General features: G+C 38.0%; 1 protein-coding gene across 1 annotated transcript; it reads left to right on the top strand.

Moving 5' to 3' along the window:
• Nucleotides 1–11,423: 11,423 nt before the first annotated feature.
• On the top strand, nucleotides 11,424–21,257 carry LOC104247683 (protein DEFECTIVE IN EXINE FORMATION 1). Its single transcript, XM_009803756.2, has 13 exons — nucleotides 11,424–11,761; nucleotides 12,878–12,988; nucleotides 13,412–13,494; nucleotides 13,776–13,893; nucleotides 13,985–14,142; nucleotides 17,362–17,927; nucleotides 18,054–18,124; nucleotides 18,744–19,000; nucleotides 19,477–19,658; nucleotides 19,735–20,018; nucleotides 20,136–20,253; nucleotides 20,358–20,540; nucleotides 20,640–21,257. The coding sequence occupies exons 1-13, from the start codon at nucleotides 11,625–11,627 to the stop codon at nucleotides 20,955–20,957; spliced, it is 2,586 nt and encodes an 861-aa protein (XP_009802058.1). The 5' UTR covers nucleotides 11,424–11,624; the 3' UTR covers nucleotides 20,958–21,257.
• The last annotated feature ends 3,279 nt before the right edge of the window (nucleotides 21,258–24,536 follow it).

Genomic DNA, 24,536 nt, shown 5'->3' with positions numbered 1-24,536 from the left:
CGAAATGTTGACCGAAGTCAAACTTGACCTTTTAAGCCAACCTTAAGGAATCAAGTGTTCCGATTTCAACCCAAATTCTTCCAAATCCCGAACCAACCATCCCTGCAAGTCATAAATCAGTAAAAGCAAGTACGGGAAGTCTTATTTAGGGGAACAAGGTTCTAGAAAGCAAAATGGCTAGTCGGATCGTTACATTCTCCACCTCTTAAACAAACGTTCGTCCTCGAAAAGGTTAGATTCATACCTGAAGTGCTAAATAAGTGTGGATATCTGCTCCGCATGTCCTCCTCGGACTCTCAGGTCGCCTCCTCGATTGGCTGGCCCCTCTACTGAACCTTTACCGTAGAAATCTTCTTGGATCTCAACTGGCGATTCTGTCTATCAACAATAGAAATCGGCTCCTCCTCATAACCCAATCGCTCATCTAGCTGAATAGTGCTAAAGTCTAACACATGCGACTGGTCGGCGTGGTACCTCCAGAGCATAGACACGTGAAAAATCGGATGAACTCCCAATAAGCTGGGGGTAAAGCAAGCTCATAAGCAACCTCCCCAACTCGCCGGAACACTTCAAATGGGCCTATAAACCTGGGGATCAACTTGCCCTTCTTTCCGAATCTCATAATACCCTTCATCGGCGAGACTTTCAAGAGAACCTTCTTACCGATCATGGATGATATATCATGTGCCTTCTGATCCGCATAACTCTTTTGTATGGACCGTGCTGTGCGAAGTCGCTCATGGATCAACTTTACCCTTTCCAAGGCGTCTTTCACTAAATCTGTACCATATAACTTAGCCTCACCAGGATCAAACCACCCGATAAGAGATTGACATCGCCGACCATATAAAGCCTCAAATGGAGCTATCTCGATGCTGGACTAATAACTGTTATTGTAAGCAAAATTGGCCAAAGGCAAGAACAGATCCTACTGCCCTCCAAAGTCAATCACACATGCTCTAAGCATGTCCTCCGGAATCTGAATTGTCCACTCCGATTGACCGTCGTCTACGGGTGAAATGTTGTGCTGACCTCTACACGGGTCCCCAGCTCACTCTGTACGGCTCTCCAGAAATGAAAAGTGAACTAAGGGCCTCTGTCTGATATGATGGAAACAGGCACACCGTGCAACCAAACTATCTCCCGAATATAAATCTAAACTAACCTCTCTGAAGTATAGGTAGTCACAACTAGAATGAAATGTGCCGACTTGGTCAACCTATCGACAATGACCCAAACTGCATCAAACTTCTGCAAGGTCTGCGGCAACCCACCTACGAAGTCCATAGTAATGTGCTCCCATTTCTACTCAAGTATAAGCATATGTTAATAGGCCACCTGGCCTCTAGTGCTCACACTTAGCATGCTGGCAATTCAAGTACCTAGACACATATTCAACTATGTCTTTCTTTATCCGCTGCAACCAATAATGCTACCTTAGGTCACGATACATATTCGTAGCACCTGGATGAATAGAATACCATGAACTATGTGCCTCCTCTAGAATTCTCTCCTTCAAGCCATCGACATTAGGAACACATAGGCGACCCTGGAGTCGCAAAACACCATCATCGCCAATATAAACCTCCTTGGCACTATCCTGTAGTACCATCTCTCTAAGAACTACCAAATGCGGATCATAGAACTACCGAGCCTTGATCTGTCCCAATAATGAAAATTGAGCAACAACACACGCAAAGACTCGGCTGGGCTCTGAAATATCCAACCTCACAAGTCTGTTAGCCAAGGACTGAATGTACAATTCTAGTGGCCTCTCCTCTACTGAAATGAATGCCAAGCTACCCATACTCTCTACTTTCATGCTTAAGGCATCCGCGATTACATTTGCCTTTCCCGGGTGATAAAGAATGGTGATATCATAATCCTTCAGTAACTCAAGCCACCTTTGCTGCCTCAAATTGAGATCCCTCTGCTTGAACAAATGTTGTAAGCTGCGATGATCAGTATAAACCTCACATGACATCCCGTATAGATAATGCCTCCATATATTAAGAGCATGAACAAACAATGCTAACTCTAGGTCGTGCACAGGGTAATTCTTCTCATGAATCTTTAGTTGACGCAAAGCTTATACAATAACTCGCCCCTATATCAGTACATATCCCAAGCCAATGTATGAGACATCACAATATACTGTATACATCTCCGAACCGGAAGGCAACACTAGAACAAGTGTTGTAGTAAAGGCTGTCTTGAGCTTCTAAAAGCTCACCTCGTAATCATCGAACCAACGGAAAGGAGCACCCTTCTGGGTCAATCTAGTCAAAGGTGCTGTAATGGATGAAAAGCCCTGCACGAATCGGTGATAATAACCTGCTAACCTCAGGAAACTCCTGATCTCAGTCACTGAAGTAGGACGTGGACAACTCTGAACTGCCTCAATCTTCTTGGGATCTGCCTTAATACCCTCTCCTGATACAACATGCCCCAAGAATGCTACTGACACTAGCCAAAACTCACACTTGGAGAACTTAGCATATAGCTTCTGCTCTCGCAATGTTTGAAGCACCACTCTCAAATGTTGCTCGTGCTCCCCCAGGCTATGTGAGTAGATCAAGATGTCATCAATGAAGACAATACCAAAGGAGTCAATATAAGGCCTAAACACCCTGTTCATCAAGTCCATAAACACCGATAGGGCATTAATCAAGCCGAAGGACATCACCAGAAACTCATAATGGCCATATCTAGTACGGAAAGCAGTCTTCGGGGCATCTGAGTCCCGAATATTTAGCTGATGATACCTTGATCTCAAGTAGATCTTAGAGAACACCCTAGCACCGTGCAACTGGTCGAACAAATCATCAATGTGCGGCAATGGGTACTTGTTCTTAATGGTAACCTTGTTCAATTGGCGGTAGTCAATGCACATCCGCATAGTCCCATCCTTCTTCTTTACAAACAACACTGGTGCACCCCAAGGGGACACACTCGATCTCACAAACCCCTTTTCTAACAATTCCTCAAGCTGCTCATTCAACCCCTTCAACTCTTTCGGAGCCATACGGTACGGTATGATAGATATAGGCTGGGTACCTGGAGCCAAATCAATACAGAAATCGATATCACGATCCGGTGGCATGCCTGGAAGGTCAGAAGAAAACACATCGGCGAACTCCTAGACTACTGGAGCTGAATCAATCGTCAAAGACTCTGCGATGGTGTCCCGAACATAAGCTAGATAAGCCAAACAACCCTTCTCGACCATATGTCGAGCCTTCAGAAAAGAAATAATCCAACTAGATGTACTAACTGAAGAACCCTTCCATTCCAACCTCAGCAACTTTAGCATTGCTAAAGTAACAATCTTGGCATGGGAATCTAGGACGACATGATAAGGGGATAACCAGTCCATGCCCAGGATAACCTCAAAGTCGGTCATATCAAGCAATAGGAGATCTGCTCTAGTCTCAAAACCACAGAATATGACCACACAAGACTGATAAATCCGATCCACAACCACAGAATCGCCCACATGAGTTGACACATGAACAAGAGTACCCAAGGACTCACAAGGAATATCCAGGAGATGAGCAAACAAAGATGATACATATGAATAGGTAGACCCTGGATCAAATAGTACTGAAGCATCCCTACCGCAGGCGGAAATAATACCTGTGATAACGATATCTGAGGCCAATGCATCTGGTCTGGCCGGAAAAGCATAGAATTTGGCTGGAGCGTCGATTGGCTGGCGTCCACCTGACAAAATAGTAGCTGGTGACCTCCCTCTGCCTGGCCTCCACCTCTAGGATGGCCCCTACCAGTCTGTCCTCCACCTCTGGGCGGCAGGACAACTAGTGCTGTAATCTTGGGCTGCTGACCCTGCTGCATTGCCTTGCCTCGAAGTCTGGGGCAGGTCCTCTTCATGTAAATCAGATCTCCACAATCGTAACAACCTCTTGGCACTATAGACTACTGCCTTGTAGTTTGGCCCTGATGGCTTGAATACCCACTAGAGGAATCCTGAATGGCTGGTGGTCGGTATGAACTCTTCGATATAACACTAAAGTAGGAGTTGGACGAACCTTGGACCTGAATACCCACTGGAAGAACCCTGGATGGCTGGCGGGCGGTAAGAACTCTCTGGTATGGCGCTGAAATAGGGGCGTGCTGGAGCACCTCGAGGAGGTGGTAGTGCTGATTATGGGGGCCTGCTGAGCTGATCCCTCCCAAACTGACCTCTGCTCCTAGCCGGGGCACCTTTAAACTCCCTAGAGAATCGAGCACCCTCTTATCCTGCTGCATCTGCTCTCTACCTCTCAGACGGTAGCCCTTAATTCTCCGAGCAATCTCCACTACCAGCTGATAAGGAGTTCCCATATCGACCTCTCAAGCCATGTTGGCCCTAATACCAAAGTGCAACCCTGCAAAAAACCTCTGCACTCTCTCTGCATCAGTAGGAAGTATCATCAGTGCACGACGAGACAACTCAGAAAACCTCGCCTCATAGTCGGTCACTAACATCTAACCCTACTCAAGCTGCTCAAACTGATACCGCAACTCTTCCCTCTTAGAGGGTGGGATATACCTATCCAAGAAAAGTTGTGTGAACTGTCCCCAAGTAATAGGAGGAGAACCTGCTGGCCTGCCAAGAACATAAGACTGCCACCATCTACGGGCCCAGCCCTCCAGCTAGAAAGTAGTGAATTCAACCCTATGAGACTTTAATATCCTCATATTGTGCAGTCTGTCCCTGCACCTATCAATGAAATCCTGGACATCCTCATGACGCTCGCCTCCGAAGATAGGATAGTGTAGCCTAGTCCATCTTTCCAATAACTTCTGCGGATCGCCTTCCGCATATGGTCTGGGCTTGTGTACCACTGCGGCAAGTGGCTGGGGCCCATCCGCGGGTAGTGCACTCGGAGTCTGATACATTGCGACTGCATGACCAGGAGCCTAAGCAATAAGGGTATGTGCTTCCCTTCCCGCCTGAGATATGGCTGGGTCTACTGGAAATAAACTAGCCTAGGCCATAGAATCCATGAACCGTAGCATACGACCCATGACCTCCTAAAAGCCCAGTGCTGTCATAATGTCCGTCGGGGTAGGCTCTGCTGCGGGCACCTCGCCCTGCTTCTCAATAATAAGATCCCCTTCAGGATCCGTCGGTGGTGCAACTAGGGTAGCTCTAGGACGCCCTCGTCCTCTACCTCAGATCGGTGCCCTCTCCCGGCCTCTACCTCGGCCTCTAGCAACGGGGGGAGCAACTTCTCCCGGGTCTGGAACGTCTGTCGTACGCGTCCTCACCATTTGTGAGAGAATAGAAGAAGGAAATTCAGTATACCATCAACTGCACTGAAGATGAATAAAGAGTAGTTTCCTAACACCATATAGCCTCTCGAAGATAAGTACAGACATCTCCGTACCGATCCGCAAGACTCTATTAGGTTTGCCCATGACTTGTGAGACCTACGTGAACCTAATGCTCTGATACCATGTTGTCACGACCCAAATTCCATTATAGGACGTGATGGCGCCCAACACCATTGTTAGGCAAGCCAACCCTAAATCAACTAGTGAGTTCTCATTTATTTTAATAAAGAATCCCAACATCTACTTAACTTAAATTTAAAACAGTCGATAATTAACAAATTTATAAGGCAACTAAATCAGGAAAGACTAAGGGAGTCATAATAATAAAAATACAAACCAAAAGTAATAGTCTACTAAAGTGTATTCCAGGATCTAGTGTCACAAGTACAAGGGTAACTAGTAGAATGTACAAAAGAATATAACTATTCTACACCCTGAAATAAGATAGACAATAATAACAAAAGGAGAGACTCTGGCATGCTGCTGAATGGCTCAGAATGGGCAACTCGCCGTGGAATCTCGGTCAAGTATCAGGACCGCGTGACGGACGGGTAGCTAGATACACCTGCCTCAGATCCTATACAATTAAGTATAGAAGCATAGTATGAGTACATAAACAATATGTACCCAGCAAGTATCCAGTCTAACCTCAAAAAAGTATTGACGAGGGATCGACTTGACACTTACTAGGGTCAATATTAGTATAATTTAAGCAATACGCTAAGCATGGATATCATGAATAAATAACTGTTAATAATAGGAAGTGACAGGTTCTTTCATAAATAATATTTTAATTTCCGACATTTCAGTTAGCAATTTCAAGGCATTTAAAGCAGTTCAAAGCACAGAAAGTACCAAGCAAATAGCATGCGCAAATAATGCCAAAGACGTACGACCCGATCCGACATAATAATAAAGTGTACACTACCGGAGGGTCGAACAGTGCGAACCATAGATGCATCTATTACCTCTCTCGCGAATCATATATATGACGCGGTCAAATACAAATAAACACATCAAGAAATCAATCAAGATTTTATCAGAAAAGCAATTACCCAAAGTAATGTCAAACTTCTCTTTAACGTCAAAAAAACGATGTTTAACTTTTTAGAAATTCATTTGTCAAGTTCGATATAATTTATGCAATTTATATTGATAACAAAGTTACAAATACGACAAGTAAAGCATGCTTTTGGGTCCTAGACTACCTGGACTTAAGCATAATAGTAGCTACGCACGTACTCTCGTCACTTCGTGCGTACGTAGCCCCCGCAATTAGTAACACATATTCGATTATTTCTCCTATGGGGATAATTTCCTTTTACGAGGTTAGAAAGGAGACTTACCTTGCCCCAAAGTTTACTTCAAAATTCAAGAATGCGCTCAAACCCTCAAATCAGAGTCGAACGATCCAAAACTATTCAAATGGGGTAAGAACTAGTCAATATATGCTCAAGAGTTCATATTCTTACTATTAAAGTAGTTTCCCAACCCTAAATGCACGGTTCCTAAAAATCATCTTTGGGCCTACGTGCCCGGATTCCGAAAATTTTCGAAGAAAGTCGCTACCCATAACCATAGGATCAAGAATATATGATTTCTACTACATTCTATAACAAATTTTGTGGTTGAATCACATTTTTATCAAAACTCTAGGTTTTACTCTAAACTCATAATTTTCACTAATTTACATGTTGTAATATATCCATAAACTATGTATTAAACTTACATTAAGTAGAAATAACTTATCTCACAAATATAGGTGGAAATTTCCCCTTTTGAAGCTCTCAAATCGCCCGAGTATGGAGTGAAATGTGTCAAAAATGACAAACTCCCATATTAAATGAAGGCCACTACTTTCAGCGATTTTCGCACCTGCAGTGAGGGGATCGCATCTGCGGTCTCGCTTCTACGGGAGATCGTCCGCTTCTATGAAAAAGGGTCGGACTAGCTGGGTCCGCATCTGTGGTTAGGGGACCGCTTCTGCGGAAAAGGAGCCACATATGCGGAACATGGGATCCTTCCCTTGGACCGCATCTGCGATGGCTTAGCTACTTCTGCGGGCTCGTACCTACGGCTGACCAACTGCAGGTGTGGTTATGAGAGCAACTGGAGCTTCAGCTTCTTCTCAAATTTTCAAATTAGCTCGAGCCTTGTCCGATTGACGCTCGGGGCTCCTGGGTCCCTGTTCGAACATACCAATAAGTTTGGAATCATAAAACAAACTCTCTCGAACCCTCGAAACGCCCAAACAACATTAAAACTAAGAATCACACCCTAAAACCAATCGAATCAAACTTATGAACTTCAAGTTCTTCAATCTGCTTCAAATGTGCCGAAACATACTTATACTACTCGAAAAATTTCAAATTTTGCATGCAAGTTGTAAATGACATTATGGAACTATTCCTGGTCTCGGAATTCCGTTCAGACCTCGATATCACAAAAACCTGCTCCAAACCAAATTTAAAGAACTTCAAAAATCCTTAAGGAATCAACTTTCACTATTGGGCGCCAAAACGCTCCTGAGTCATCCAAAATTCGATCCGGACATACGCTCAAGTCCGAAATTATCATACGAACCTGTCGGAACCTTCAAATCCCGATCCCAAGGTCGTTTACCCGAAATGTTGACCGAAGTCAAACTTGGCCTTTTAAGCCAATCTTAAAGAACCAAGTGTTCCGGTTTCAACACAAACTCTTCCAAATCCCGAACCAACCATCCCCGCAAGTCATAAATCAATAAAAGCAAGTACATAAAGTCTTATTTAGGGAACATGTTTCTAGAAAGTAAAATGACCAGTCGGGCCGTTACAGCTTTCTTCAAGGATAATGCACTAGTATCAAGAACATGAACAAGTCCAATAGATGCTTCCATCACAAATCCTTTTCTATCAACATATCTTAAAACAATAGGCATTTGCTCTTTTCGTGACACATCAAAAGATTCATCAACTAATAGAGAAAAGCAGTCACCATTTACATCCTCTATTGTAGGCTTATTGTTTCTATCTTACATACAGTCACAATTTCTTTTTGGATGTCAGGAGAAGTCATTTTATTATTTTTTGGAGCATTTTGCATTACAAAAGGCTTAATCTTTTCACATCTATCTCGGTACCATGAAAGAACATCAAGAAAGTTACCTCCGTTCAATGACGATTCACTTTTATCGTGACTACAGAGTGCCAATCCTTGATTCAAGAGAAGTCTTATCACATCAATTGAAGCATTTAAGCGAAGCCGGTATTCATCTTTCATTTTATCAGATTGTTTGACAAATGCAGCATGAATGAACTGTTGTTGTTGCATTAGATCTTCATGATTTCTTTTTGCTTGATTATGAACACTACTCGGCCTACGAATATGCTTTGAAAAGTTGTCTTTGATCTTATGCCAATTTCTAAACCCTTTACTTGAAAATACATCACCTCCACCCTGATGAATATTATCACCTTCAAACAAATAATAAGGTAAATAATATGTTGCATCTGTACTCACACTATACTCCAATCAGTCACCATAATTATCAAACCATTTAGAAACAAAATGCCGATTTGATCCTGAAAAGTCAGATTAAGGGAAGTCATGATTCCGAGGTTGGAAAGGACCAATTCGAAGGTATTCGCTCCTTATTTTATCACGATGGTTTGGATGATAATTCAAAATTGGAGTTCTGCTGGATCAAAACCTATAGTATTTTAATCAAGTTTTTGAATGCGATGGTATTTTTGATTGGTCCACAGTTATTCTCGATTGGTTGATTTTGAGATGTCAAACTTCTTTTTGGTACTTTACTAAAAAAAAAATTCTCAAGTCCATTGAAACTTCAAATCAAATTGAAATAATAGTCAAGTGCATCGCACTTATTAGAAACAGAAAGAACGTCTATTAAAAAGCACTGTAAGTATTCATTGTAACACTACACAAGTATCAATTATTTTATTCTAGTTGTACATTGTTTAAGAGATTTACAAATATTTAGCAAATTTTCAATCTATAAAGACTAACAATAAAATTCAGATTGTAAATTGAGCCAAAAAAAGAAAGAGAAAGACAGAAGAAATATTACCTGAAATTGAACCAGATTTAGAGTTAGAGTGCAAGCTTTCACAGGCATCTGACAATAACGCAACAGGTAGCAATGCAAAGAGCAAGCAGGAGTCTTTTGTTTCTCTCCTCACTGTTCTTCTTTTTCTGTTTTGACAAACTTAGATTTAGATATAGTAAAGAGCTTTTAGAATTTTTTATTAAGTAGCTTTTAATTAAATAATGATCTTCAATATTTGTTTATTAAAAAATTTAAAAAGAAAAAGAAAAAGAAAGTCAAAGGTTACACTTATATTACTTCTTGAAAAAATAATAATATAAAACAAATGGGATGTACCAAAAGTTTGCATCAAGACTTGAACCTACAATTAGTGGCACATTTTGCCCACCCTTCACCACTGAGCTACCTCACCCAATTGTGTCAAGGATGTGCAAGCTGTTGGATATATTAAAATAAAATAACATTTTACTTATATATACAATTTAATTTTCCGGCGAAGGATGTGCGCCTGACCATCCTTGGAGCACTGTAGCTCCACCAATGTTTGACGGATAAAGAAGAGGAAGATAAACTTTTATAGTAACTAATGAAATCTAGGATTTGAACTTTATGGGTTCAAATTCAAAATTCTACCACATTATGTTAGTGGCAGAATTATTTAAAGTAGTAGTAGTAGTAGTAACATATTGGCAACTTAATATTAAAACAAGGATAATAATAATAATTATATTAATTATAATACTAGTAATACTAAATAAAGATAATGAAAATGATAATAATGGTGCAAGAAAAATAATAACGGTAAGAGCTACAATAATAATGTACTCCATCCGTTTAAAAAAGAATAAATATTTTACTATTTGGGGAGTCAAACTAGGTTATCTTTAACTATACTTTTTGTAAATAGTTCTAAAATTTATTAAATTGTTAACTATTGTGATTTAAATTACTTTTACGTAATTTTTAAATATTTAAATTTTATTTAAAATTTTTTATAAAAGCCTATGTCCGAACTCTCATAAAAAATTAGTCATTTTATCCCTCGTACACCAAAAAAGATTCAAACAAATTGAAATGGAGGGAATATTAATTAATGACAAAAATGGAAATAAACAAAGTAATAATAATAGATAAATGGTCATCTATTTATCAATTATTATTTTCTTAATAATCTATTTAAAAAAGAATGGTATATTTTATATTTAAAAATAATAACTGTCTCATTTAACATTAATGAGAAGCTTATTCGGCCACACAAATATTATATCATGTTAAAGACCACAAAATTTTAGAAATTTTTATTTCTTTCTTAAACTCCATATCGAGTCAAACTATATCACTTAAGTTAAAACATATAGAGTATCATTTTGGGTGTTCGAATTTTATTATCATGCCTAATTAATAGAAACTGACAAATAGTATATTCTCAATTTATGTGGTATAATTTTTTTTTTAATTTATCAAAAAAGATTTTTTTTTGTATTTAGAAATAATTTAAAAACTTTTTATTATTTATTAATATTTTAAATTTCGTGTTCAATGCGCCATAAAAATAGGAGAGAATAGTAGTTATATGATGAGCTAAATAGTAGTATGTAACTATTTCAATATCGTAATTTATTTGTAACCCCACATTCTAATTCTAAATAGTAACTAAGTAGGTGTTTAGACATAAGAATTGTAAAATTCCAAAAAATTGATGGAATTTTTTTTCAAGTGAAAATGATATTTGAAATTTAAAGTTGTGTTTGGACATAAATTTTAGTTTGGGTTGTTTTTGAAGTTTTGTGAGTAATTTGAGTGAAACTTTTGAAAAATAATTTTTTGGAGTTTTTCAAATTTTCAAAAATTTCCAAAATGCATCTTCAAGTGAAATTTTACGAACAAGCCTGATTTTGGAAAAAAGTGATTTTTTTTTCGGGAAAAAGGAAAAAAAATTGTATGTCCAAACGGGGCTCTAAAATTGGTATCCTAAAACTGTAAATATACCCAAATTAAGGGGTACTCTCTAATTCATAAGCTAAACTGAAGAAGCATTTGACTATCACTGCACTCCCAAATTTCAGCTCCAAAATTCTTCTTTTCACTCTTCAATCTCTCGTAGATCCTCAAAATAAACCCTAACCCTACCCTAATTTTTGGGGTTTTAATAAAATTCTTCAATTCTCGTCATAAATTCAGTTAATTTTTACATTTTAGCGAATCAAAATTGCGATTCAAACCGACGATCTAGATGATGAAAACTAGGGTTCTTTTACTCTGTTTTCTCATCTTTTCGTCGAATTTCTCTCATTTGCAGTCGGAGGAACCGAAGACTAACAAGTTCCGTGAACGAGAAGCTACAGATGATTCTACTGCTTATCCAAATTTGTAAATTTTCGATTCCTCTCTATGTACTAGCAAATTTTGTTGCATTTGACTTAATTTTTGCTGTAATACTGAAATTCTAGCTGCATTTGTACTCTATAGTATGTTTTAGCTGTGAATTGGTCAATTTTATATTTTGTTTAGCATTGTTTGCAGTTTAGATGATTCATCGGTTTAAAATTTGTATATTTCGATTAGTATGAAAAATATCTTGTATTTTGACATCATATTTGTTGTAAGAGAAATACATATTTTTAACTTGTGTTGCATTGGTATTTTATTGTTGTTGAACCGAAATTTCTTTGCTTATTCCTTTTGTGATTTTTTTATCAATTTCGTACTTTTTAGTCATATTTGCATTTAGTTTACAGTAATAGACTGAGAAAGAGATAGGAACTCGTGAGAATAATAATGAAGTTGAGACTGTATATTTGAGAATAGCCTATCACTCCTAGTTTCTTTTGGTGCGCTAATGAAGTTTTAGTTTGTGAAGATGGATATCAAGAGAATCATATTATGTTGTATATTCTCTACTTTTTTGGTATAAGGTTTGTATATGAGAAATTTGTCTATTATTAATAAAACTATTTACTCTATTAAAAAATAAATATACTATACAAAAACTAGAAACGTGTGAAAGTAATAATTGATTATGCTGAACATCTATTGTGATGCCTTCTCCTTGACGGCTTGACCTATGTAAGGTGTATTTACTGGGTGGCTTAACTTTTTAACTTTCTTATCCACATTGTTGTCATATGAGTTAATTTTACTTCTTGATTTCTTTGTTCTCATTCTCCTTTGTTTCCTACACAGTTTACGAATTACATTTCAAAGGCAAATTCACATCTTAGATGCTTCTTATGCTTTAAGATGAATTGTTTATTACTGGAATGGAATAAGCGCAAATGGTGCTTAATGGATATAGAGGATAACCAACACCTAGTAGTTTGGATTGAGGCATAATAGATTGATTGGTTGATTAGTTTATTAATTTCCTGTATTACTGCTTTTTATTTGACATCGTAAGTATGGTTAAAATTCTTTGAATTCTTTTCATTTACATATCAAAAAGACAATGAAAGAACTACTGAAGAGTTTCTAAAATGTATGCTGCAGAGATGAGGATGAATTGTTGAATACACAATGCCCTCAGCATTTGGAGCTAAGATGGCAGACAGAAGTTAGTTCTAGCGTGTATGCGTCTCCCTTGATTGCTGATATTAACAGGTAACATTGTACAAGATAATTTTTTTTTCTTCTGTAATTTACTTTGTTGTTTTACATGCAGTATATTTATTGCTTTAACGCTGCCTCTGAATGGTAAGGGTGCTGCAGTGTTTACTGTCATAAATAACTTGTTTTAATCAATTACAATGTGAAGAAAGAGAAAAAGATTAATCAAATATATTTTCTTTTTGCTGGGTGGCTTTAACACACCATGGATTTACATGGTCAATGAATGTGTCATCAAGCCCATTCCCCTGTCGCCAAAGGGAAAATAAGAGCAAAATGTACCATTATGCTAGTTGTACCAAATTTGATGAGTATGAGTCTTTGAAGTTGTAAAACATCATTGCAATTGCTTTATTCGATTTTATTCCTTTCAGCTCATTTGTTCATCCTAACAGACTTTTTCCATCTGTACATTAGTGATGGGAAGCTTGAGGTTGTAGTTCCCTCTTTTGTTCATTACTTGGAAGTTCTGGAAGGTTCTGATGGAGATAAACTACCAGGTATAATTTGTGGGAGGCTGTAATAAGAGTAACTTCAAATATTTTTAGGTAAATGTAAATGAAAACTTATTTGATTGGCTACAGAAGACTGGAGACACCCTTTACCTGGTGCACAGTCACCCAATCTAGCTTATAAATTGGATCTGAATTCAAATCTGGAATGTCAAAGGACAAGTTAATGTATTTATATGAATATTGTTCTGGATGTAGACTCATGAAATTTGAGAGAATCACGTAAATGAGATAATGTTTCCGCTAATGATATAACCTCACCTTATCAGGATGGCCAGCTTTTCATCAATCTACTGTTCATTCCAGTCCTTTCCTGTACGACATTGACAAGGATGGAGTGAGGGAGATAGGTTTGGCCACCTACAACGGTGAGGTGCTCTTTTTCAGGTAATGCTAAGTCATCTTTCGTAATATTTTCCTCTTTTAGTAATCGTGGACATTTTGTCGACTCAATATGACATGGTTAACATCTGAATAGGGTCTCAGGATACTTGATGTCTGATAAACTTGAGATTCCTCGGTTGAAGGTTAAAAAAAATTGGCATGTGGGTTTGAGTTCAGACTCTGTGGACCGTTCTCATCCAGATGTCCATGATGACCAACTAATCCAGGAGCATCTGATGGAGTCTGTAGCCCGTAAGTATGTTGCTCTTTCATGGGCAAGTCAAAAGGATCATGTAAATTCTTGGATTTCTCTTTCGAGCTCCCTTTCTTTCCTCATTCGAATACCCGTTTGTTTATTATTTACATACTATAAAGCTGAACCAAGATAGGATCTCAGTGATCTTTTCTTAACCAAGTGCATTGTGACACTTGTTAGAAGTCTGAAGAAGCAACGATTAAACTTCTTTGAAAGTTAATATAAAGTACTGGTAATCAAAATTGATTGTAGGTTAAACTATGGATTGTCCAGATAGAAGTCTTTCATCTGGCACAAGTCATTGTTTGTTACTTGTATTCGACACTTGTATTTGGTTACCTTGGGTAACATTTCGCTTATAATTGGGCCTCTTATCATATTTCATGGACCTTAAATTTAGTTACTTTTTTTTGATGAAGTAAGGGAATTTCTTTAAATGGCATCAAGAAGATGCATAGCAAAAATTACAACATAAAGTATTGTCTGCTCATATACAAAAACTTACAAAAACTTACCGGACAACTAAGGAGCAGACAAAATCCAGAAATAGTTCAACACTAGTTACAAGGGCCTGATTGAACCAACTAAATAAGTTAATTAAACAAGTGGCTTCAAGAGTGTGGTTGGGAGTTGAAATCCCATCAAAACATCTACGGTTCCTTTCATTCCAAGTACTCCAAAAAATAGCACCAGGTACCATTGACCAAGTCTTTTTGATGAATTTCCCAACTCTCCAAGAACACCAACTCTCATAAGCTTCCTTGATACTGTTTGGCATAACCCAGGCAAGTCCAAAAACTGATAAAAACATACTCCAAATATCAGCTGCTACTGAACAATGCAAAAAAAGATGCCTCACACTCTCAGATTCCATTTGGCACATATAACATCTATTTACAGTCGGCATACTCCTTCTGCTAAGATTGTCTTGAGTAAGACAAGCTTCATACAATGTTGTCCACATAAAGCCAGGTACTTTTGAAGGTAGTTTGGTTTTCCATATAAGCTTCCAAGGCCATTTGTCGATCAATTCCTTGTTGGAGAATAGATTGTCATATCCTCTTTTGACAGTATAGGTTCTCTCTTTTGATTCACCCCATTCCAACCTATCCTGCACCTGAGAATTGACATTAGCACCTTATAATTTATTGAGCAAACCCAACAGATTATCCATCTCCCAATCTTGGATGTCCCTTCTAAAATGTGGAGCCCAAGCACTATTTTGCCAAACATGTGAGATAGTTGCATTTTTATTACTAGCAAGTAAAAATAAAGCTGGAAATTCATCTTTCAGGGTCTCTGTTCCTAGCCATTTATCTTTCCAGAAAGATATATGAGCCCCGTTCCCTAACTTGAGTGATGACTTGAGCTTGAATTCTCTCCAAAGCTTTGAAATGTGTTTACAGGGCCCTGAACCATGTGGAGCTCTCCCCTGCCTAGTGCACCAGTTGTTTGCCACCCCATACTTTGCTTGAATAACTGTTTTCCATAGCCCCGATCTTTCCATGTTGTACCTCCAATGCCATTTCATCAATAAACTCTTGTTATGCAAGGCAAGATCCTTTATCCCTAGCCCTCCATGGTTCTTAGGAAGAATAACTCTTGGCCATTTAACTAGATGGAACTTGTGAGTGTCACTGATGCCTTCCCGTAAAAAATCTCTTCTTAATTGATCAAGTCTCCTTTGTACCTTAGCTGAGATTGGGAATAAGGACATGAAATATGTTGGTATGCTATCTAGCACACTATTGATGAGTGTAAGTCTGCCTCCAAAGGATAGGTATTGCATTTTCCAGGAAGCCAGTTTCCTTTCAAATTTTTCAATCACTCCATTCCAGATGCCTTGAGACTTGTATCTAGCTCCCAATGGGAGGCCCAGATATGATGTAGGGAAAGATCCCACTTTACAACACATAACCTTTGCAAGCTCATCCAGATTTGGGACTGTGTTAACCGGATAGATGTTGCTTTTCAGCATGTTCATGTGTAGGTCTGAAATAGCTTCAAAGATCATCATCGTGAGATTAAGATATAGAACTTGTGATTTTTCAGCTCCATAAAAAATCAGAGTGTCGTCTGCATATAGCAGATGCGACACTATCACCGAATTGCCCTCTTCATTGCCCACCTTAAAACCCTCTAGCCAATGGAGCTGGTTAGCTTTGTCTAACATTTTGCTTAGGCCTTCCATAGCAAGAATGAACAAAAAAGGTGACAGTGGATCTCCGTGTCAGGCCTTTTTGGGGAGAGAAAAACCCAACAGGTCCACCATTGATTAGAATTGAGTACTTCACTATGGTAATACAAAATTTAATCCATCTAATCCAGCGTTCTCCAAATCCCATCTTCCTGAGTATATTAATCAAGTACGCCCAATTGAGTTGGTCAAATGCCTTTTCAATGTCTAGTTTGAAAAGTAGACCAGGTTGCCCAGACTTCATCTTCCAATCTAATATTTCATTGGCTATTAGAGCTGCATCGGTGATCTGCCTTGATTTGATGTAAGCATTTTGATGTCCTGAAACTAGCTTCCCTATCACCCCTTTCAACCTCTCTGCTATGATCTTGGAGGCTATTTTATAAACACTGCCAATCAAGCTGATTGGTCTGTAGTCCCTTAATTCAGTGGCTCCTTTCTTCTTGGGGATTAGAGCTATGAACGAGGCATTACAAGACCTGACTAAGTTGCCATTCTGGTGAAAATAATGAAGTGCACCCATGATATCATTCTTTACTATTGCCCATGATTTATGGTAAAATGCCATGGTGTAACCATCTGGACCTGGAGCTTTATCAGGTGCACAAGCTTTGATAACGTCCAGAACTTCTGCCTCTTCAAATGGTCTTTCCAGCAACTCTTTCTCTTCTGAAGATAAAGTTGCTACATCTTCTAGCCTTGTTGAAGGTCTCCATCTTTCATTTTAGTTACTTGTGAACCTGTGCTTTCCTTTGCTTATATGTGTTCATAGTATTTAAGTGTTTTTCAAGGGGACTTCAGCCTTATGTATCTTTTATATTTAACAAGCCACTGTGGGATGACTATTTTGTACGAGCAATCATCTCTTTGTCTTTCAGGAGATACTCATGCATATCATTTGATTAACAATTTCCTTATGATAATCCTTTGGTCTCTTGAAGTGGAAAGGCAGGGTTTTGACCTACATCAACTTTTACTATATGCTAGAACATATCATAGATCTGAAATTTTCTTTTAGGTCATGATGCGTCCACTCACAGTAGCAACCATTCAGACTCTACTACATCAGCAATTCACAATGAGACGCATTCGGTTCTGAATGAAGTCCATCATGATGCATCCAACGGTTCAATATCTTTGCCATCAGAAGTTTCATATAACAATTCGTCTACTTTAGAGGACCAAAAGAGGACAAACAGTAGTCTAGGTGATGCAGAAACAAACATGGCTAACTCGAACAATAGTATTCTGAGTTCTGAAAATGAGAAAATTAGCAATTTGGAGAATGGAACCAGTACCGGAAGAAGACTTCTTGAAGATGATGTCTCGAAAAGATCTGAGGGAAGTGCTTCTGGGTCAAAAGATGTTGGAGCTGCGACTGTGGAAAATGAAGAAGGCCTAGAAGCAGATGCTGATTCATCTTTTGAGTTATTTCGTGACAGTGATGAGCTGGCAGATGAGTATAATTATGACTATGATGATTATGTTGACGAGGACACGTGGAAAGACGAAGAATTTCGGGAGCCAGAACATGAGAAATTGGAGGATTATGTGCATATTGATGCTCATGTTTTATGTACACCTGTAAGTCCTTTACAAAGACGGATTATAAAATAGATATCTATTTAGATACCTTATCAAAAAAAAAAGAAGATATTTATTAAGATCCTGATGTTTTTAAAGTTTTAAGGGTCTTATCTTTTGTATCAGGTCATAGCGGACATTGATAATGATGGGGTGTCAGAAATGATTATTGCAGTTTCTTATTTCTTTGACCATGAGTGAGTTCTCTCCTATATGTGCTATTTTGGTTCGCAGTGCTGTCTTGTTTTCCTGTTTCTGATGCCGCTGCTGATTGCTTTCTTTGTTGTGTCATTAGAAAGTTACCAAACTTCCTGGTGCCACACATGTTTATGAAAACTTGCCAAACATGTTTCCTTGGGGAAAATGCTTCCTCTTATGACTTATCTATCCTCTGGTAGTTTTAGCGTTGGACATGCTGGAATTAGGTCGTTACTAATCTTGAATGTGGCTTCTTCTGCATTGGGTGGGTTTATTGCTTTAAAATATAAATATTTGAGAGCTGCCTATGAGCATGGCTGTGTTAATGGCTTATGTTTATATATGCCAGTATATCTAAATATCCTTGAGATGCAATTATTATAGCCTAAGATCTTTTGAGTGGTTGCTCTTTGTGTCACAGCCACTATTTCTTGATGTCTCTCATCTTTGCTAATTGAGGTCGTGCTTAAACTTTAAAGTAACTCATGTATCTTTAGTTTTTATATCAAAAACAGCCCGTCAGTTTGCTTCATTTTAGGTGTCTCCAGCAGTAACAACAATGATTTGCAAGTTTAGTCTGGTGCATATGTCACAGCTGATTGATATTTAATCTATCAGGTACTATAAAAATTCAGAGCATTCAAAGGAGCTTGGAGACATTGACATTGGAAAATATGTATCTGGTGGTATTGTTGTTTTTAATCTAGATACCAAGCAAGTCAAGTGGACTCAACAACTGGACCTAAGTACTGACACAGGGAACTTCCGTGCCTACATATATTCTTCCCCTACGGTAGTTGATCTGGATGGTGATGGAAATTTGGACATTCTAGTTGGAACCTCTTATGGCTTGTTTTATGTCTTGGATCACAAGGGTAATCGGTCTTCATTTATTTTTATCTTCTTATTGTCATGTTGCAATATATTTTTAAGCATCTTCAGATTTTCAAAATTATTATCCAACTGAAAAGTAAAATATCTCTTCTCTTTCTCCCCCATGCCCCCCTGGGTGTTTATGGGATTCTTTTCCCATTATGAGATGCATGTCGACCTTTAAATACCCCTTTATGTCATGATTATTGTAATGTATTTCATTTTCTTCTAAAGCTTGCATGTGCCCTTTCTCTGCTAGCTTTCCTTTTAGATTGATTAAGCCCATGGGTTGGGGGTAATTCCCAGATGTAACCAACAATAGTTGATTGGTGCGACTGTCTTCTTTTGACTTTTGTGTTGTGGACATGTCTATCATGGAATGAGAAGTAGCAAGGAGCATCCATCTTTATAGTCTAATTTGTTTGATATTATTGTGCATCATCATACTCTTTGAAGGCTAAACCACTTACTGTATCAGGGAAGGTGAGGGATAAGTTTCCGCTTGAAATGGCTGAAATCCAAGGAGCAGTAATTGCAGCTGATATAAATGATGATGGCAAGATTGAACTAGTTACTACAGATTCGCATGGCAATATTGCTGCATGGACTGCACAGGGCAAAGAAATTTGGGAAAAGCATCTTAAAAGCCTTGTTCCACAGGTACACTACGGTGTCCTGTCTCCTTAGTTTCTCAACTAGCCTGAGTATGATATGCATGCAAAACTTTTAACCTCAGGGACCTGTCGTTGGTGATGTGGATGGGGATGGCCATACCGATATCGTTGTTCCAACACTTTCTGGGAATATTTATGTTCTTAGTGGCAAGGATGGCTCGTTTGTACACCCATATCCTTACAGGACTCATGGTAGAGTGATGAATCAAGTTCTTCTTGTTGACTTGACCAAACGTGGACAGAGGAAAAAAGGGCTTACAATTATCACAACTTCATTTGATGGTTACTTATATCTCATAGATGGACCTACGTCATGTGCTGATGTTGTAGATATTGGTGAAACATCGTAAGATGTCCTTAGGTTCTCTGTTTTTGTTCTGCTGTTCTCCTTTTAAAGGGAAACAAAAAATCTTCTTTTTAAAAGGTAATTTGAAAATGTGCTTTTCTTTGCTCTTGCTCACAGATACAGCATGGTCTTGGCTGACAATGTTGATGGTGGTGACGACCTCGATCTTATTGTGACAACCATGAATGGCAATGTCTTCTGTTTTTCGACGCCTTCTCCCCATCATCCCCTCAAGGTACTCGACAAGATAATCTCTCTTTTTTTTTCTTTTTTTTTTTTGGCTTTGGTTTATATCCTTGAGCTGTTTGATTAGTAATATCTGCATGATCTGCACTGCAGGCATGGAGATCACCTAACCAAGGGAGAAATAATGCTGCATACAGATTAGATCGTGAGGGAGTCTATGTAACTCCATCATCAAGAGCTTTCCGTGATGAAGAAGGCAAGAGCTTTTGGGTTGAAATAGAAATTTTTGATAGATACAGATATCCATCTGGGTCTCAAGCTCCATATAATGTCACGGTAAAAAAGCGTTACCTTCTATTAAAGTTTTTCTTCTATTAACATCTCACTGCTCACTAGTTAGTAATGTATCTTTTTTATTTCTCCATTACGGCACAGGTGAGTTTGTTAGTACCTGGCAATTACCAAGGTGATAGAACTATTAAGCAAAATAAAATATTTGGTCAACCTGGAAAACATCGGGTTATGCTCCCAACTGTTGCTGTGAGGACTGCTGGAACTGTGTTGGTGGAGATGGTTGACAAGAATGGGCTATATTTCTCTGATGATTTTTCCTTGACATTCCATTTTCATTACTATAAGCTGTTAAAATGGCTTCTCGTTCTTCCTATGCTGGGGATGTTTGGTGTGCTTGTCATTCTTCGTCCACAGGAGGCCATGCCATTACCATCATTTTCGCGAAACACTAACTTGTAATGTTGCATGCATACACACAAAATTTGGCACATTAGAAGTGAGGCATTCTCTCCTGCTGGAACTTGAGCTGACAACCGCCTTTCAGGCCAGCGGGGAAGTTCAGCTGTTCAACTGTGAACAGACATATGTTGAACTATAGGAAGAGCGGACAATTGCCTTGATTTGATCTGAATCTGAATTTAGAGTATACGAAATCTGAGGTGTTTGTCATACCCTTCCCAGTGTAACAAACAGATGCCTTTTTGACACATTCAAGCGAACAATGATTATTTATTGAAACAACAGTTTGTTTGAAGGCGACATTCATCTTCCTTAAGTTTTCTGCTTTTACTTGAGTACTGTTCGCAGTTTTAACCCATTTTGTTGAACTAAATGTTTTTTCTATTAGATAGTTTCTGTTAACATTTAACATCTATATGTTAAAGTTCACCTTTCATGCTTTTGCCAATAAGGACTGATCTTATTATTGCATCACGCATCTCAAAATGTTAAGCACCTTAAAAGAATGAAGGAATGTAAGACTAGAACTGATCAAAGATTTCTTGAATTGAGATCATACCCTAAACATGGATAATAAGAGAAAGTTGAAGGTAAAGACTTTTAACAACAAATTGGGCTTATGCTTTATCACAGATTCTTTCACCAAATCCCGCTAATTCATCAATTTCCCCTCTTTACAGTTGGGATTTCAATTGAAGGTGTCAGCATTTTCTACAATGCAAATCAAAACATGGACTTAAACGAGTTTGCGTTGAGGAGAAACCAAAAATTTCAATTCTATTTTAACCTCTTATGACAATAGCCAAAGCTAAAACTCGATATCTGTGAAAGGAATTGGAAGATACAAAGCTGGATATTCCAAGATATAATCGTCTTGGGGGTGGAGTGGTCATTATTTTTTTTGTTGTTTTGGGGGTGGGGGTGGGGGTGGGGGGAAGGGGGGGGCTGGAGATTGGATTGATCAGGGGTACATTCAGGGCTCGTTTGGTATGAGAAATAAGGGATAATTTATCCCGGAATTAAATTTGAGATGAGTTTGTCCGATGTTTGGTTGGGACTATGGCTGTCCAACGGGACAGGACGACATTTAAGCGGGAAGGTGGCGGGACAGGACGAAACGGGACAGGACGAGACGAAACGGGACGGGACGGGACGGGATGAAACGTTCGTCCCATCCCGTCCCGCTAACAAACGGGATGGGACGGGACGGGACGGGACAGGTTCGTGGGCCTTAAGTGTATTTTTTTTATAAAAAAAAATGTCTAGTTTTTTTAAAATTACTATGTTTTTAAAGTTTGCAACGACTAGATTTTTGACTTATTTAATAAACTTAAATATTATTATGTTAAAACAAAAATTAGAAAACTAAGTAAAGAATTATAAAATATTAAAACATAAGACTTGTAATGAAATATTCTAGTAATTGTAAATTTATAATAGAGTTATAATTTATTTAATATAATTTCAAAGTATTAACTATTAAGTAACTAATACAATTCATAAAAAAAAAAATTCAACGCTTAGAGCCTTTTATTTTATTAATGGAACTTTCAAATGTCAAATACAAATATAATTCTTTTGAAGAGTACCTAATCTACGCAGCCACCTTCTAGGAAGGGTTCTGTTTGAACTAAGCCTCTTAGTAGCCAATTATAAATTATCTTACTAATATTTGTAAGCTCCTATATAGCTTCTTTGTAACTTATCAATAATATCTCTCGGACATTCTATTAGAATTGGCAATGTTGATTGATGTTCCATGAGCTCCATGCCGTCATTGCTCCCAGTGCTAAGTATCTCATTGTATTCTTCTTCTTCTTCCCTAATGGTTAATTTTTCAAAACCAAGATTTCTTCTTTCTGAATTAATCCAATCTCTGAATAATACAGAAATCTCTAGACTGTCCTCCGCTAGTGCATGTTTATGATCTTCAATTTGAAATCTTGTCGCGCTAAAAGCACTCTCCAATGCTACTGATGATGCTTGAATAGCCAGGATATCTCGGGCCATTGTTGAAAGTGTTGGAAAAGCCTTACCCTCCACCATGACAAAAGTTGTTCCTTGCCTTCTTCGTCTTTAATACTTTCCAATCCTTGATTAAGATAAGAATCAAGTTCATCATCAATAGAGGAATCAAAACCTGTTATATCATCCATATCTTCCATAAAACTTCTGCTCTAGACTTAGAAGTAGAAGGAGCAGTTTCACAACCTGTTGTATTCATAGATTTGTATTTATCAAATATTGATCTAGCATAAGAATATATGCTAGCTTGGCAGTCTTCAAGAGATGGTTGTTCATTTTCTTGAATTGCTAAATTCTCATAAATTTTATGTACAAGTCCCTTTGCACCTCTTAGTTTTAAAGATGGGTTAAGCAGAGTAGAAATTAAATAAACTTCGGGAATAGGAAAAAAATACTTTTTAAATTTTGAAATCATCTCATTAATGGCCGGTGCATAAGTTGGATTTGTTTTATACTTACCAAATACAACAGAAATTCCACAAATATACCATAATATTTGTGTAACACTAGGATAATATATACCAGAAAATTATTTTGTAGCATAATAAAATTTTTCTAAAAATTTAGTAAGCTTTTTTCTAAAGTAAACACAACAATTAAATACTAAAATGATACGCAAAAATTATATATTAAAATTAGGAGATGGAACGAGTGCATCGTGATTAAATATTGAAACTTGAAGAAATTGTCCAAAATATTGCTCCAAATACTTGACGAATTAATTTGAAGCTTGAAAGTTGCTCCAAAACATTTGCCCAAATACTTGAAAGTTATCATTTGATACTTGATAGTAAGAAAATTGAGAGAATAATATAGATAAAATATTAGAATGTAAGAGATTTGAGAGAGAAGATTGATTTTTGTGGGAAAAAATGAAGAAGAATGAGAGGTATTTATAGTAGAAGATAGGGCCAAAGTGTAATTTAATAAACTTAGGGGTTATATTAAAAGTTTTGGGGGGGGGGAGGGGGGTAAGGGCTGTTGGCAACGGCTATTTTGCAATTTTAACCGTTGCACAACGGCTAGCTTTTTTTTAAAAAAATAAAATAAAATTGGCGGGACGGGACAAGATGGGACGGGACGCGGGACGGGACGAAACGGGACCAAACGGTTGTATATTGAAATACCGTTTATATCCAAATACCGTGATTAAATATTGAAACTCGTATTTGTATAACTAATTCCAGGATTGCAGTGTTTTTAATATCCCTTTGGGAGGGTGGGATAACTCATCCCGGGATAATTAATCATGGGATAACTTATTTCCCAACCAAACTGACCCCTCAAAGTTATGCAAAAACTTCAGCTACTTCAGAGGGCCTAAAGAATTGCCAATGGAGAACGTAAGGCAAATAGTGGTTGACTGCATGCAATTACAAACAAAACTATCCATCCAATATGCGTTTCTTAATTATGAAAAGCTACATTTGAAACAATTCTCTGGACAATGCTTCCTGCCCGTATTTACTTCCTGGTTCCTACAAATCTACAATGACAACTTAATGTCAACCTATACAGACCTCCCACCAAAACAGATATCCAATATGGAAGAGG

Source organism: Nicotiana sylvestris, chromosome 7 (assembly GCF_000393655.2).
Source record: "Nicotiana sylvestris chromosome 7, ASM39365v2, whole genome shotgun sequence".
Classification (NCBI taxonomy): Eukaryota; Viridiplantae; Streptophyta; class Magnoliopsida; order Solanales; family Solanaceae; genus Nicotiana; species Nicotiana sylvestris.
This window is presented reverse-complemented; position numbering and strand designations above follow the sequence as displayed.

Coding starts and splice junctions, on each gene's coding strand:
- LOC104247683 (XM_009803756.2), top strand. CDS start 11,625: ATGATGAAAACTAGGGTTCTTTTACTCTGTTTTCTCATCTTTTCGTCG. Junction 14,143..17,361: donor TCTGATGGAGTCTGTAGCCC/GTAAGTATGTTG, acceptor ATTTTCTTTTAG/GTCATGATGCGTCCACTCAC. Junction 17,928..18,053: donor CTCATGTTTTATGTACACCT/GTAAGTCCTTTA, acceptor CTTTTGTATCAG/GTCATAGCGGACATTGATAA.